Raw genomic sequence first — 15,521 nt, forward strand, 5'->3', positions numbered from 1 at the left:
GGTGAGAGTCCTCCAAGCTGCAAAATGAGCAGCCACATGCTTAGCCTTACATGTACTGCATAACATTTGTAAGTTGCTAAGTTGGTGAAAGGAAAGGAAAGGAACTTTTTTTAAGTGTCTAATCTTCTAGCGCCGTAGAGCACTAATCGGGGACACTGTAAATTGAAATTAACAAGTTAACGCAAATCAAATTAAATTTTGGTGTTTGAGGAGAGGGGAAACCGGAGTACCCGGAGAAAACCTCTCGGTGCAGAGTAGAGAACCAACACACTCAACCCACATATGACGCCGAGTCTGGGAGTCGAACCCGGCCCACATTGGTGGGAGGCAAGTGCTCTCACCACTGTGCCATCCCTGCACCCCAAAACCTCCTTATTAGCTTGAGCTCGGTTTTAATTTTTTTAGGAGTGCAAATTCGGTGTACGCGGTCAATCGGTGCTTTTGACCCAAGAAATCTTGTGTCGCCAAGGTACAAAACTCTCAAAGTTACTGTACTGCCCAGTGAAAATTCGGTTTTGTGTAGTGACCCAACGAGGATTGGTAACATTTTGAAAAATCATTTTGCAAACATTGGAGATAAATTGGCCTCCGAAATCCGTAATGCTGTGAGCACTATTCTGATACCTTGGACCTTGAGATCAATTTTGACTTATCCTGATAAAAAAGTCGTCCGACGTGGAGTTCCTCAAGGCTTTGTCCTTGGTCCCTCTTATTCCTTCTCTATATCAATAACAAATTCTCCATTTATCTGTTTGCCGATGCTACAACCCTAATGTATGCTGATGAAAACCTACGTGTTCTTGAAATAACTATTAACTTGGAACTTGCAAAGGTCCGAGAATGCCTTAAAGCCAATAAGTTGACTCTCAATATTAAAATGTCAAACTTTGTTACTTTCCGGCTTCGCCAGAAGATAATGGCTTTTGTTACTCAGTTAAAATTTTATCTCTGCAACCAATACCTTAACAAATCTTGAAATGAAAAACTATGTTAAATACCTTGTCATGGAAATGTCATACCTTGTCCTGACTTGACATGGAAATAACATATTGACCACATTTGTCATAAAGTTAACAAATTAATTGGAGTTATTGCAAAACTGAGACATTATGGACCAAGATGTTTACTGCTCAATGTCTAGCACACTCTAATTACTTCCCATCTAAATTTCGGCATTTGCGCCTGGGGCAACTGTGCAAAGATTCATCAAAAGCGTACTCTTTGTTTTCTCTTCGTTTCCTTGCCCATGGACTACAAGTACTTGAATGTCGGGAATTTTGTCCTGCCAGGTGATGTGTAGGATCTTGTGAAGGCACTTGAAGGCAGTTAGCAGGTGGAAGCGATTCAATTTCTGGCATGGTGCTCATGGACTGCCCATGTCTCACTAGCATACAGTAGAGTGGGTACCACATTAGCCTTCCACATCGAGGTTAGAAAGGCTTATTAGCATTAAAACAAAAGAGCATTTTTTTGGCCTCCATTATGAAAGAGGTCTATGAACCTTAATCACAAGGTGCCCATGTTGAGTCCCGCGGGATTGAAAGCTTTTGTTTTGCCCCACGGAAACTCTTTCCCAGACATTTCAACTTGAGGCTCGGCGTACGAAATCTATTGTCTATGGCCAATATGTCTGTCGTGTGAATTAGGCTCATGGTGGAAATGTTAACCGAGCAGATGGCACCTAAAATGTTAAAACTAAGAGATTCTGATTTTAAACCCAGTTGCTTGCACCTCTTTGTTTAGAAACCAATTTGCTTTCACAGGGGCGTCTATTTGAAACACACTGCCAGGTCACTAAAAAGTATAAATTGCCTCCCGTGAATGTTCTGAAGACAAAAATCAAAACATTTAAGTTTGCACTGACAACAACTATTTAAGTCATTTAGTGCGTACTGCAATGCAATTTTATATTAAACTTACATTCGACTGTCACACTGCTTTTAAGAAGAAAAAAATTCTTGTGTAAATATGATGACATTATCGTGTATAAATAAAGTTTATTAACCTGTCTTATCATGATCCTATCCTATCCTAACTTGGGTTTCAGCCGCCTTCTCTGCTTGCTAAGTCACTAGGGGGAGATAGGCTTCTGAATTCAGCAGGCGTTAATGCTGTCCGGTGACGTCACGAATCAAATGTCATAATTTATTTATTTATCTTTTTTTTTCAAAACACGCGTGGTCATGGCCACGCAAATATTGAAAATTCCAAAAGATCAAGTGTCAGACTTGCATGAAATTGATTTCGGAGACCACGGATCGCTATACGATATAGAGAAAAACCAATAAAATACCAAGGACTTACAAGAATTCAAGTAAGCAGACGGCATAGATTCCGCCATCTTAAACGCACGAACTCTGGCAATTAAATTCAATGGCTCACCAGTCACATGAATAAGTTAGCACGGTAACCAATCAGAGCCTCTACACGGTTGTTTGTTAGTGACGTCATGGGGCAGCATTGACACCTGCTGCTCTCTGTCGCCTATCTCCACGAGTAACTTAAGACAATTAAATATTGTAGCTTTTTTTTTGTTATTACTTAGACGTTTTTACATGTAAATTAACGCAGACGTGTCCAGAAGTGCAGCTAATTAGGTCCACGGCTATTTTGATAAACGTCACAAAGTATCCCCTTGCTCTTCTCCCTAACTTCAATATCACTCCAGTCCAGGAATACGGTACCCTGCAAGCAGAGTCTCTTTCGATCTTCCTAGATAAGTCGGGAAGAGGAAAGTAGCCTCTGCTCGCCGCCTGCAAATTTTGTGTTGAGCATGCGTTAAAAATTTTAATGTATTCGGTGTCAGTCACGCGTGACCAGTAGCCACAAAACCACAAAACGAAAACAAACAGTCGGGATATTTTCCAAAAACTCTCGCAAACACACGACAATCAAGGAATCATTTCATTGGAAACTCAAGATAGGCCATACTCTTAAAATGCCATTTCATTTTTTTTTTCCTGAAACATTCATGGTTTCTGTCAGACTAGTTTCTGTAACCGACACATAACAAAAACTCATGGGAATTCTAACAGTTAAAATTGCAGCGCTATTGTAAATTTCAAAATATTGATGACGCGTGGCGATAGATCATGCGCAAACATAAAAAAAAAACAGGTTTGACAAGTCGAAACTGGACTGACTCATCCAATCCTTTGGATGAGCGGCAAGTCAAAGAATGTGGAGGCGGCGAGCAGAGTCTACTTTCCCCTTCCCGACTTATCTAAGAAGATGGAAAGAGACTGCTCGCAGGCCTAGGGTAGGAATACGGACAATTAACGTGACAAAGTCTTCCCTAGTCCTAAAGTAAATATAAATAGCTCAATGGAAATATGACATCACTTCAATCAGAATGCGCTTGCGAAACTAGTCCCAGTCCTCTGCTGTGCTTTTCAGTGAAAAACATGTAAAACCTGTCCGGAAATGAAAGGAAGAAGCCGTTTTTTTCACCGAATAAGAACCGTCCCATCATTTTTCGTAGACTGTAGCATGGAATTTCTATTTGGACAACAAATGGAACCAATATTTTCAAAAGTGTATCAAACAAGGGCCTTATGGCGTCATAATGTTTTTGGGAAATTACTTTATTTTCAAACCCATGGTACAGATGTATTGTTGCGTTAATTTTTTTGGAAAAATATAGTTAACTTGCTGGGTTTTTAGGCATTTTCCCTTTTATTCACGTTATTACCAAATATGGTTGTGAGTTGAACCAGACAAAGAAATGTTAAATACAACACGCTTGACAGAAAATGGTAACTGCAGGATTAAATGGTTTCGAGGAATGATTATTTGAAGAGGTCCACAGCAACATTTTGGTAGTTAAGAGCCACCCCCCTTAAAGGAACACTTGCATCTTATCTCCTGCATTTCTGGACAAAAATGTTCCTGGACAGTTCCAACTAAGTTTGTTCAGTCCAAAGGAATACTGGGATCCTGGCTCAATTTTGTGGTTTCCGTCGCCCTTTTCTTTTTTCGTGGACAGGTCGTTATGCCTAACATCTGCAAAAACGCCCTTTTCATTTTGGAGCTTAAGCAAATATACAACCACGGATTGATAGCGCTGTTTGCGTTGCCCAACCAGATGACGAGATACAGAACAATGTTTGGTACAGGCGCTGGAACACTGAGTACGGTTACTGCATTGAAAATATTCAGCAACTGCGCGGGGAGCCAGCAAAGACAGAACACAACAACGATTATAACAAGCATGCGAACTACATTTTTCTTGTTATTTATGTCTCGTTTTTGTTGAACTGCAGTTAGTATTTCAGTAGGAGGTCTTCTAAACCATATTTTATAAGAAGTTATGCCATAAAGGATTGACATTGCAACCAGAGGAAGAAAATAAGTAACCAGGAAGAGATAAAAGAAAACGCCCCGAAAAGTGACACTTGCATCTCCCAAATGCGTCACCGTGCACTCAGATTTTTCAGCATGAAAATAATAGATGACTGGCATGATGGACATCAAGCCCATTGAGAGAATCCATATTAAGGGAGAGATGTATTTGGATTTTCTAAACCAAGCAGTACGACTTTCCAAGGGGAAGTTCACCAGGTAGAACCGATCAATGGCCATGACGGTCAGGCTTAAAATTGAGGCCACTATTGTTACTTTGGCAATATATTGAATTGTCCTGCATGTGATATCACCAAATGTGCCATGTATCGCCCAGTTGAACTCATTATTCATTTCATTGACGTTGACAGGCATCATTAACACCGTGACCAGTAGATCAGCAACCGCCATATTCACAAACATGAAGCTCGTCAGTGATTGCGTCCCGGGTTCCTTCCAGACGATGTAGATGAGGAAAGAGTTTCCCAGGAGCGACATAAGCATCGTCATAGCGTATAATACTGTTACAATGGCAACTCCAGTGTTACTTGAATCGGACATGATCAGTTTGATTTATACCTGTAAAATGTTATTAAATTGATCAGTTTTTGCTAGTTATCTCTTTAATAGCATAGTGTCTTGGAGCCTATTCCTGTTCTGATGTTTCCTAAAGGGGCCAAGAATGTCTTCCCACAGTTTAAGAAATCAGGTGAGTATTTCTTTTTTCCTATACTTCGTCAGGCACTGCCTGATTTCGTTAGGGAAATAAAGCACTTTAAGGTGATTCCTTAGTATTGCACTGCGCATCCTGTACTGCGTAAATGGTGAGTAAATATTTATAAATTGGTCCAATTTGCAACATTGTAAATATGGCGTAAGTCGATCATATATACTAAAACATTTCTCAAAACATGTGATAGAAGTTGTGAATGAACCATAACTCTTTGCGAATAAGCGCGCTTTCCGAGAACATCGCCAATTTTGTTGTTTCGATCTACGATAATCGAGATAGATAGGTGCGGCGGTGTTTTACTCCTAAATGAGCACAGTGACCTGCACTTTTTATTGCATTATATTGGTGTAAAAGTTATCCCTTTTAAATAATTTATATAATATATATATATAAATCTTGAGTATAGTCTGTCCTTGCGGTAGAGTGCTTGATGCGTTTAGCAGAGCGAAGTATAACTGAAAGTTGAAGTAATCAATAAGTCAAAGTCTGTCTGGTGATCGCTTAAGTGTAAAACTCAGAGTCACAGATGTCTTATTGATTAGTTTAACCTTGAGATATATAGCTCTTTGGCATTACAAAGCTTATAAGCTTTTGCTTTCGTGTCCAAATTGAGCACTCTACCAGGATAAGTCATTGCCGCTAGAAATTGCGCATGCTCACTAGCTCGCCAGCTTCAGCACTCTGGCATGGCTTAGATGTATCACATGTGTGGGATATTTGGGGTGGATTTATAAGCTTAACCACTATCCTAGACGTCAGCACTACATTGATGAGGCCTTGAAGGCCAAAACAGCACTGTCTGCAGTTAGTTATATACAAATATATATATTTTTAATGGAAATCCACCGATGTAGTCGCAAGCTAGTAGGATCCGAAGGATACGCAACGCTTTGCTATTCAAATGTTAAGTGGTGAGTGTACAAATAGCGACAGCAAACTACTAACTGATCCATTTTGAATGAAAAACATGTTATACCGTGAGTGGGAATCGAACCCGCGTCCCCCTGGGTACTAGTCGAGTGTGCTAACCACTGCACCATCACAACAACCCTGCTGGCAAGAGGGTCATCAGTGAAGTTACTGGTTAGCCACGGGGTTCCCCGGTGTTTAAAATTCAGGAACAGAACGTACATCGGATCATCCGAGCTAACTAATAACTTCATTAATGGCCCTGTTGCCAGCAGGGTTGTCGTGATGATGCAGTGGTTAGTACTCCCGACTAGTAACCAGGGGGACGCGGGTTCTATTCCCACTCGCAGCGTTTCATTGCACACTAATATTTATAAGTATAACCAGAAACCCATAAGGGTTGAAATGTGTAACGGCCCTTTGTGTGCTGGGAAACAAGCTTCTGAATATTGAATTTGCTAAGTACCATATTTGGAACAACAAGAGTGAGGGGTTTCCAAATATGGTACTTAGCACTGAAACATTCAACCAATCAGTTCGCACTGAATATTCGGAAGCTGTGAACGCGTGTAACACGTTTCAGCCCTTATGGGTTTCTGGTATAACTTCACACTACTTTAAATGAATCCCAAACATTCTTCACTCTAAAAGCTTTGTGCCGCGCTGACAAAGTATCCGAACGACCTGTCAAATCACGAGCTAATACGTCTTTGATTTCTAATTTTAGCGTGATTCGTATTGCTGGCTTTTCCAGCTTTTGACAGTTGATTCTGAAATGACATTTTTCCTATTTCGTCATCTTGCTGATAACTTGCTTGTTTTCTTTTAAAACTCATGCAATTGAAGAAAAATTCATTGCCTAACTGGTGAATTGCACAGTAAATTTCACTTAAGTTGATTCCCTGGTTTTGCATTGCGCAACCCTGCTGCGCATAATTTCTTGCGTCATTTTCCGCGCAAAAGAACCGACAGCCGACAAAAGAACACATGCCCGCTCGACGGAAACTGCCTGAAATCATCAGTGATCTACCAAGCCACCGTTACACGCAAAGACAGAAACACGACAGAAACGTACATCGGACTCACAGAGAGCGACTTCAAAACAAGATACGGAAACCACACTGCATCATTCCGCCACGCTAAACACAGAAACTCCACTGAACTCAGCAAGCATATCTGGACCCTCAAAGACAAAAAACATCGAACACTTTATTTCCTGGCGCATTCTCTCGTCGCACTCGCCGTACAACAGCTCAAGCAAAAGATGTAACCTTTGCCTCAAAGAACAAATTCTAATGATCTCCAGACCCGAACTATTAACACTAAACAAACGTAGTGAACTCGTGTCTTGTTGCCGCCACAGAAACAAAGCCCTCCTACACAACAACTAAACTGTCAATTTCGGGCTGCATAAATTAGACAAATTATATTGTATATAATCGACGGTAAAGTTTATTCTCATTAAATCCCCCGATAAGTGGGCGACCACGAAACAGGCTTGTAGGGATGAACTTGTGGTTTTACTTGTTTTTTTCTTCAATATATACTTCGCTCTAGCTACTTCTATGTATTGCGCACTGTTTTGCGAAAATCAAGTTTCACACTTAAGCTTAACCTCCAACCTAGACATCAGCACTGCAGTGATGAAGCCCAGAAGGCCGAAACAGTACTGTCTGCAGTTAGATATAGCTCTTTGGCATTACAAAGCTTTTGCTTTAAGGTCCAAATTGAGCACTCTACTAGGATGAGTCATTGCTGCTAGCAATTGCGCATGCTCACTCGTAAGTAGCACCATACGTAGCACTTTTTTACGCCTATTTTCTATAACGTCAAGATATTTTAGAAAGTTACGTTGTATTTTTACACTGCTAACGTACCATTTGTAATATATAGATTTAGCCAAGCCTAAAAGCAGAGCTCCCTGGTTATTTATTCTCACTGCCTGTCGGGTTAGTGAAAATAAAAAGTTTTGAATTGTCCACGTTTTGATGTTGCCGGTTTCTGTTTTAATAATTAAGTCATTTTCTTTGCTTTCTTCTATAGAAAAATTCATTGCCTAACTAGTGACCTCCACGGTACGTTTTACGCTAAAAACCAATATCGCATGAATCACGAAGCCATGAGGCTGATATCGGTTTTTCGAGTGAAATTTACTTTGGAATTCACCAGTTTGGTAATGAATTTTTCTTGAACCGCATGAGTTTTAAAAGAAAACAAGGACACCCTCAGCGAGCGAATGGAAAGGAAAAAAGGCCATTTCAGAGTCAACCCTCAATACCCAGCGAATAGTAGGAATCAAGCTACAAATAGAAACCATAAAAAAACCCTTGGTCAGTTCAAGGTCAAAAAAGGGTTTTACTGATGTGCTTACACGCCAGCTTGGCTTGGAACAAGAATCGGCAAAATACGGCAAACCAACATTTACATATTGTTTGGGTGCTTTACATAAATTTTTGAAAACACAAGCGTTGACTGTGTAAGAACTATAGTTGATGATAAAAACTACGGCATTAGCATTTATTTGCAAGCCAGGGAGTTCATAAATCACGTTGTCCAAAATGATAATAATCCCAGTCAGAAGTAGAGCACAAACAATATTACTTTAGTGCTCCTCCTGTTGGCATCGAGGTGTGTTCACTTGTTGGATCATTTTTCCTTTTCTGCTTGGATTTAATTTCAGTTGTGGTTTTCTCATGCTATCTCTAATCATTTATTTGTTGGAGAGTTTGCACTTTGCAATGAGACTGGATCGTTGAAAAAAAAATACGGCAGCATTGCCAATGATTTGGTAATTGCTCATCCAAAGAAAAAAACGGGACAGGAATCCAAAGTTGGATGCAACACTTTTTCATTATTCCATTCAGTTCAATGGGAATGAATGCCTGACAATTAAGTGTTGCTTTAATCATAAGTTATACCGTTTATCAACTTTGTTTTGATATGACAATAGATCGATTCGGCTAACTTAATATTGTACCCAATTCAAATCCTTTGGGAGGAGAAATCCATATCATTTAAAGGTGAATATCACTTGAATGTGAATGCTACATTATAATGCAAATGCAACGCACAAAGAACCTTAAGGGGGTGGCACTTAACCACAGAAAGACAACCGTTGCTAAGGAGGCTTTTGAGTCAAAGATCTAGAGCCCCACGAAAAGGTTGCATGGATGGTTCTATGAAGTAACTTTTTTAATGAAAACTGGTATCACTTCAATCAGAATGCTTATGCGCAACTAGTCCCAGTCTTCTGTCGTGCGTTTTAGTGGAAAACATGTAAAAACTCTCAGGAAAGGAAAGGAAAGAAAGAGGCGGCTATTTCTTCATCAGATGGGAGCCTTCCCATCATTTTTTCGTAAACTTTAGAATGGAATTTCTATTTGGACAAAAAATGGAACAGATATTTTGAAAAGCGTATCAAAGGAGGGCCTTAGAGAGCGTCCACAAAACGTGTTGGGGGGGGGGGGGGGGGGGGGGGCGTGATGGCAAATTAGGTGTCTCCCGAAAAAATAGAGGTAAAAGGAAGGTGTTTGAAAAATATAAACTTTCTATAGGGGATGACCTTGCATAATGAAAATAAAAACTGCCATTAGCCAATGCAAACGCAATTTAACAAAATATAATATTCGAGAGTGTAAAATGGTGGTGGTGGCTCCAGTAAGATTTCATGTAGCAATGGCTTTTGTTCTATGAGACTTTAGATTTGGACCTTCATACTACTGTAGATATTTTTTCGTCCAAGAAAATAGTTCGTGTTGATGATATATTTTTTGTTTCTTGATGTTGATTTTTCGTTTGAGGCTGGACATCTCGTCCGGTGGTTTCCCATTCTATGCCTGGTAATTTGATGCCAATATTTGAAGGGTTTGTACTTTTAAAAAAAGAATTTGAGTGAACTCCAACACTGAGTATTCAATTTTTAAATTTCCTGGGCATGCCCCCAGACACCCTTAGGTAGCTCGCGCCTTCCGCTCTTGCAAGACGCCATGTCACGTTCAATGCTTTCAAAGATATGCATGCTAATTTTCAAAACTGTGGAAAACCTTCGTCTCTCCAGTACTGTGAACATGAACTTTTGGGACGTCTTTTGGCCTCACGCTTTTGCATCGATTTAATTCTAGTCCCAACGGATAGGCTTGTCAGTGGTAGAAACGAGTGACGCTGCTTTTAAAGATTTGACTCGGGCCTCGGATCTGCCTGTTAGGTTGTGCCATGTATCAGATAGGTGGCTTCCTAAAGGTTTTGCTTGCCTTGTCTTTTTTCTGCGTTTCTTAGCAGACCGTTATGCTCTTTGGAGGCGTTTTTCTGTTTCGCTTGTTCGGTCAGACTTTTGTATCGTGTATTAGTTTTTGGCCATCAGGTAGAGTGGGGTGCCTCAAATTTTAGGGAGACTAAGAGGGGTCCCTAAAAATGTTCAATGCAGCAAGTAGGGATCCTTCAATGTTTTTACAAGGGAGATAATTTCGCATCAGTCCCCCCCAAACAACAAGTTGTTTGTTAACGTTCCCTTATGACGTAATATTTTTTTGAGAAATATATATATTTTAAAAACACATACTACATATTTTGCATTAGAATGTTCTCGTACTGTTGCGTTAACTCGCTGAGTTTTAGGCATATTCTGTTTTGGTCATCTGTTTTACCAAAAATGGTTGTGAGTCGAACCAGACGAAAAAATAATGAATAGAACACAATCGAAAAATGATTATTTGAAAGGGTCTATAGCAACAGTTTGGTAGTTAAGAGCCACCCACCCCCTCTTAACCCTAAGAGATTTGAATTGGGTACAACATTGATTTAGCCAAATCGGTCTATGTATTGGAAAACTTCTATTCTTTGTTTATCAGTGAAAGGGTGCAACCAGGTTCTAGTTGTTCAAACGATGGATAGCGCTATCCGCCTGATAAATCACTATCAAGTGATAGTTACGTCGTAACGAAACCACTTACGCTATCCAAAGGGTTAATTAATTAAGTTCGATTATCCTCTTTCTTATTTTGGCTGTTCACGGTTTCCTGAGGTTGCAGGTAAAATGCAACTGCTAAGCTTATGCTTAAACGTTTTATAAGTTTATTTTTATGTTTTTGAAGTTCATCAACTGGATTGTGGATGCAGAGATTTAGAAAAAGACTTGAAAGCTAAGGTGTGTTTTTTTTTAAATACGAGAATAAAGTCAAATCATACGTTTATTTGTTAAGTGACACAGGTCTTGAGTCGTCATTCGTTTCAGTAGAATATTTAAAATATACTCTCTTAAATTAAATAGGGGAAGGTTTATCAAGGTGGCTGGTTGATGTTTAACGAAAAGTAGCAGACTACAGTCATCCTCTAGCCCAATCGCCCTCGGATCATGGAAATTAACTGAGCCATTACGAAATTTTGGAACCGTGGCGAAAGGATTGCCAACTTGGAAAACATTTCGAACTTCGGAAACATTCCATACCAACGGAACTATTTCGACATTTCGGAAGCATCGTGAAGTTCGGTATTCTTTTACGAATGGTACGCCACAAAGTAGAAGGCAATGTTCTTTTATGAGCTTATCGTTGCGGTTATGTGACCAAACGTTTCCAATTCGATTGTGGACATCCAAAATGCAGGTATGAAATTTGCAATCTCATTTTCTCTCATTTTTTATTTTACTGTTTAAACAAATATTTCTTCGATTAACTGGATCAGGTTTTCTGTTAGGAACAAAGGGGTATCTACACATAGTAGAGAGAAACGAACCTAGGGGAGGTTCACACGCTACAGCGCATACACATGATTCCATTGCAACTCATACTCAAGGAAGGGAAAACAAAATAAAATCAGCAAAGCATTAAGACAAAGAGATGTAAGGCCGGAATATACGTAAGGCTGTTTTTATACGTAGTTATATATATATATATATATATATATATATATATCAAGTAACAAATAAAAAGTAAAACATCAGTCATTTTATGGTTGATCCACGTTTATTTTTATGATATCTCGTCAAGAATGCTAAAAATAGCATTCCCGAGCTTCAAGTTTTTAAAATTTTCTGGCGGAGAATCCCCCCAGAACCCACTACAAGTTGGCGTCTCCATCGCTTGCTTGGTAGCCCCTCCAATACAAAATAAGCTCTGCCGTCCCTGTACCTTCTAGTAAAGTGGCGAAAAGCAATAGCTAGGAAGTAGAAATAATCGGAAAGTTTCCATCTCTTTTTTTTTTTCTGGAAGCAGATGTCCATGGTTAAAAAGAACAAGCACCATAACAAATAATTGGAACATTTTACTGACCAATAACCTCACTGATAGCAAGGTTGTCGTGATGGTGCAGTGGTTAGCGCACCCGACTAATAACCAGGGGGATGCGGGTTCGATTCCCATAGATATATTATAAGTAATTGGACCGTTTCCTTGACCATTTTACTGCGTTTATGACCAAAGATTTGAGCAATACTCTACCAACTGCCTTTTCGCATTATTTGAAATTTTTTTGTCTGCCAATTTCTTCCCGCGCTTACCTTGTTCATAAACTTTGTATAAGCGTTGATCATTCAGAGGAACTTGTTCTCTCCGCTATGGATGTGAACCAAAACAAAAGGTGGTTATTCTGTTTTTTAATTCAAACACTCTCTGGGTTCACCTAAATCTGAAGACGTATTTGTTTGAATAAAATGAGATTGAGGCTACACTTAGGTAAAGAAAGGGACGAGCAAAATTAAACGGATCATAATTTGTTTAAACAAAGCGAAGTCTTTAATAATGAAACAAATGAAAGAACTTATGCAAAGGGCACAAATTGGCTGCCACTGAAGAATCTGTTGTGTTTGGTCCATATATTAATTTATGAGTCGACTTCAGCTGCGTGATAAAAGTAAATATTTTGCATTAAATCGTTTTTGCTTTTCCATCGCTGTTCAGTATTACACCTTGTACAGGAACGGTATTAGACTTAATGAAAAGTAAATTCTTACTTTGAACGAGGTATGCTATGGTAACAGTCGATAGCGACCTTTTGCCGACTATGGCAGGTAATATAAATTTCGAATTCGAGAAGGGCCTTTTGTATGAATGTGTAGTTTTGGAACAGGGACAGAAACGAATAAAATAAAGATGAAATAAGCACAGTTTCACAAAATCGTGGAGATAACGACTAACTTCAGGGAATGGAAATTCGAGGAATCAATGGGAAAGTCTTATATAACCAGGGATGAAGTACCGCGAACCTATTAAATGAGGAATCTCTTAAGCGTGGAATCAGCGAAAAATAATAACGATAGAATTCTAAACAAGAATAATGGGAAAAAAATGATAAATTACGAGTGGGACAACAATCACAGGACTTGAAGTTTAATAATATCTTTTACGGGCGTCGAATTCATGAATAGATTACGAAGCAATTTCGAATTAAAGGTTTTTTTTTTGCGGACGCAATACGTACCTTTTTATATTTTCGAAGAGATTAAATTTACTCCCAAGCGCGTTGACGCTTACAATTGCACTTATTTTTCCGTCGTGAAACCTGTTCAGGGGCTTTTATTTGCTACCACGAAGCCTGTTCCTGAAAGTGTAGCAACATTTAATTCTCGAAACTCAAGGCGCATTTAGTCCAATAACTTGCCCAACTTTAATCGCCCAAACAGAATTGCAAAAAAGAGGAGAGCGATTCACAACAAGTGACATAACATGCATCGAAGGGAAACCCGCAAAATATCATGTCAGTTTACCTTAGGTTATCTTGAAGAGAAGAAAAGGCCTTTCAGTTATGATATACTTCACGACTTGTACGTAAGAGATCATTGAATGCTTTACCTAGTCACAAGAAGATGGTAAACGAAGGTATTAGCCAAAATGCGGGGCCGGGGCCGAGGTCGGGTCGGGGTGTCTTTTTTTTTTTTTTCCAAATTTTTTGGTTTCAATTTTTGTCGTTATTCTCCCGTAATGTTATATTCGAATGGTTGGCATCTTTCCTTCATTTATGGTGGAAATTAGTCAAAAAAATATGGAACATATAGAAACTACGAAAGGGACATCTTTGTTTGTTTTTCGAATTAAGAGAATTTCAGACTGAAATTGGAGTTTTTGTGGGGAATATACGCTAACTCCCAGAGCCACTGAAGACTGGCTGAGCTCCACATTTTAAAACCACATTTTAATGTTTACTTCTCAAAAACCTCCTCCGCGATACAATTAATACGAAATAGAACATAGCCACAGTTCCACGATAGTCGTCAAACAACGTTCTCATTTGCTTATTTTTTAAAAATTGTTTTCAATGTTGTCATGTTTTTTCATCGTGGTATTGGATTCGATCTCTTGACGTCCGAATACAATTGAGTAGCAAGTTCCCGTGCGACTCTGGCTTTATTAAAAACCGTTTGTAGTAAATTAAAGACAGACAACAGACACATTGTGTGACGATCATCGTGGAACTGCGATTTTTTTTTTCCCTTAGGAAGTAAACATTACAATGCTATTTTAAAGTGTGAAGCTCAGCGAGTCTTCAGTGTTTCTGGCAGTTGGCGTATATTTCATAAACACCAATTTCAGCATCGTCGGAAATTATCGTAATTTCGTAAAACAAACTCCGATTTTCGAAAAGACTAAGTCAGATGCTCGCAAATTCCAACTTCGATTTTAAAACACACAAAGAAACAAAGTTCGATTTCGACAAAAAAAAAACTGATATGTCTCTTAAGAACTTTCACATCTTCGTTAAGTTCCTTAACGTTTTTGACTAATTTCCTAATTACCATCATAAATAAAGGTCATTCTAAAACAACAGTACAGGAGAATAACGGCAAAAATTGAAACAACAAAAAAATAAAAAAGAATGGAAAAAAAGGCACCCCGGCCCCGCGTTTTGGCTACTACCTCCTATGAGGCAGATGAGCTCCAAAACAAATGACAGCTGCTCTGTTTTGATCAAACCCTCCCTGGGCTTAATTAATACTCGCTAAACTTGATCACGTATTTGTTTGAATAACATTGTCTTGCGGCTAATCTTAGGTAAAGAAAGGGACGTGCAAAATTGCTCTGATCATAATTTGTTTAAATAAACCAAACACCAAGTGGTCATTTTAAAATTAAAGATGCAGTTCCTTAGATCATGCTTCGTGACATTAAACTTTCTACCCAAGCATGGTGTTGCTGTGCTCTGCAGTGGGACATTAGTGTTTTGGATACTCTCAAGAAGACTCCTTCATTCTGTATAGCCAAATATTAGCCAAATTATGGTTTTAAATTCATTTGGGAAAATACACCATCTTCAGGTCTAAAATTGATATTCTCTCGGCAAACCTCAAAGGGAAAGTATAAGTCTGAATAATGCAGACAAGTATAGAAAGGAGGCCCTATTTTAGCTGAAATAGCCACTTTGGAAAACCAAGTCCGAGTCTGTAAAAAATTAAATCCAATGAAATAAGTTATTCAAGGGAAACAGAAAATAGATAGAAAATTTCAATAGGAAGTGGGCTCTCTGCTCGGGTCTTGTGCCTTAGTGTATCAAACCGCTTTGTAGGTCATTTTGTTTTCTTGTTTTTTTGAAACTTTGTAATTTGCAATAA

The 15,521-nt window shown here is 39.0% G+C and overlaps 1 protein-coding gene across 2 annotated transcripts in view; it reads right to left on the reverse strand.

Moving 5' to 3' along the window:
- Positions 1-2,245: 2,245 nt before the first annotated feature.
- Positions 2,246-15,521, reverse strand: part of LOC138000656 (QRFP-like peptide receptor) — a 13,731-nt gene continuing 455 nt past the window's right edge. Inside the window, exons 1-5 of one of the 2 annotated variants that reach the window (XM_068847220.1) lie at positions 14,830-14,860; positions 13,683-13,767; positions 13,397-13,516; positions 12,477-12,531; positions 2,246-4,920 (exon numbers count right to left, since the gene is read on the reverse strand). In XM_068847220.1, the coding sequence (XP_068703321.1) occupies positions 3,913-4,902 (990 nt within the window). In that variant the 5' untranslated portion in view covers positions 4,903-4,920; positions 12,477-12,531; positions 13,397-13,516; positions 13,683-13,767; positions 14,830-14,860 and the 3' untranslated portion in view covers positions 2,246-3,912. Of the gene's footprint in view, positions 4,921-12,476; positions 12,532-13,396; positions 13,517-13,682; positions 13,768-14,829; positions 14,861-15,521 lie in introns of those variants that run through there. The other variant, XM_068847219.1, reaches the window with a different exon arrangement.

This window comes from Montipora foliosa, chromosome 4, assembly GCF_036669935.1.
Source record: "Montipora foliosa isolate CH-2021 chromosome 4, ASM3666993v2, whole genome shotgun sequence".
Classification (NCBI taxonomy): Eukaryota; Metazoa; Cnidaria; class Anthozoa; order Scleractinia; family Acroporidae; genus Montipora; species Montipora foliosa.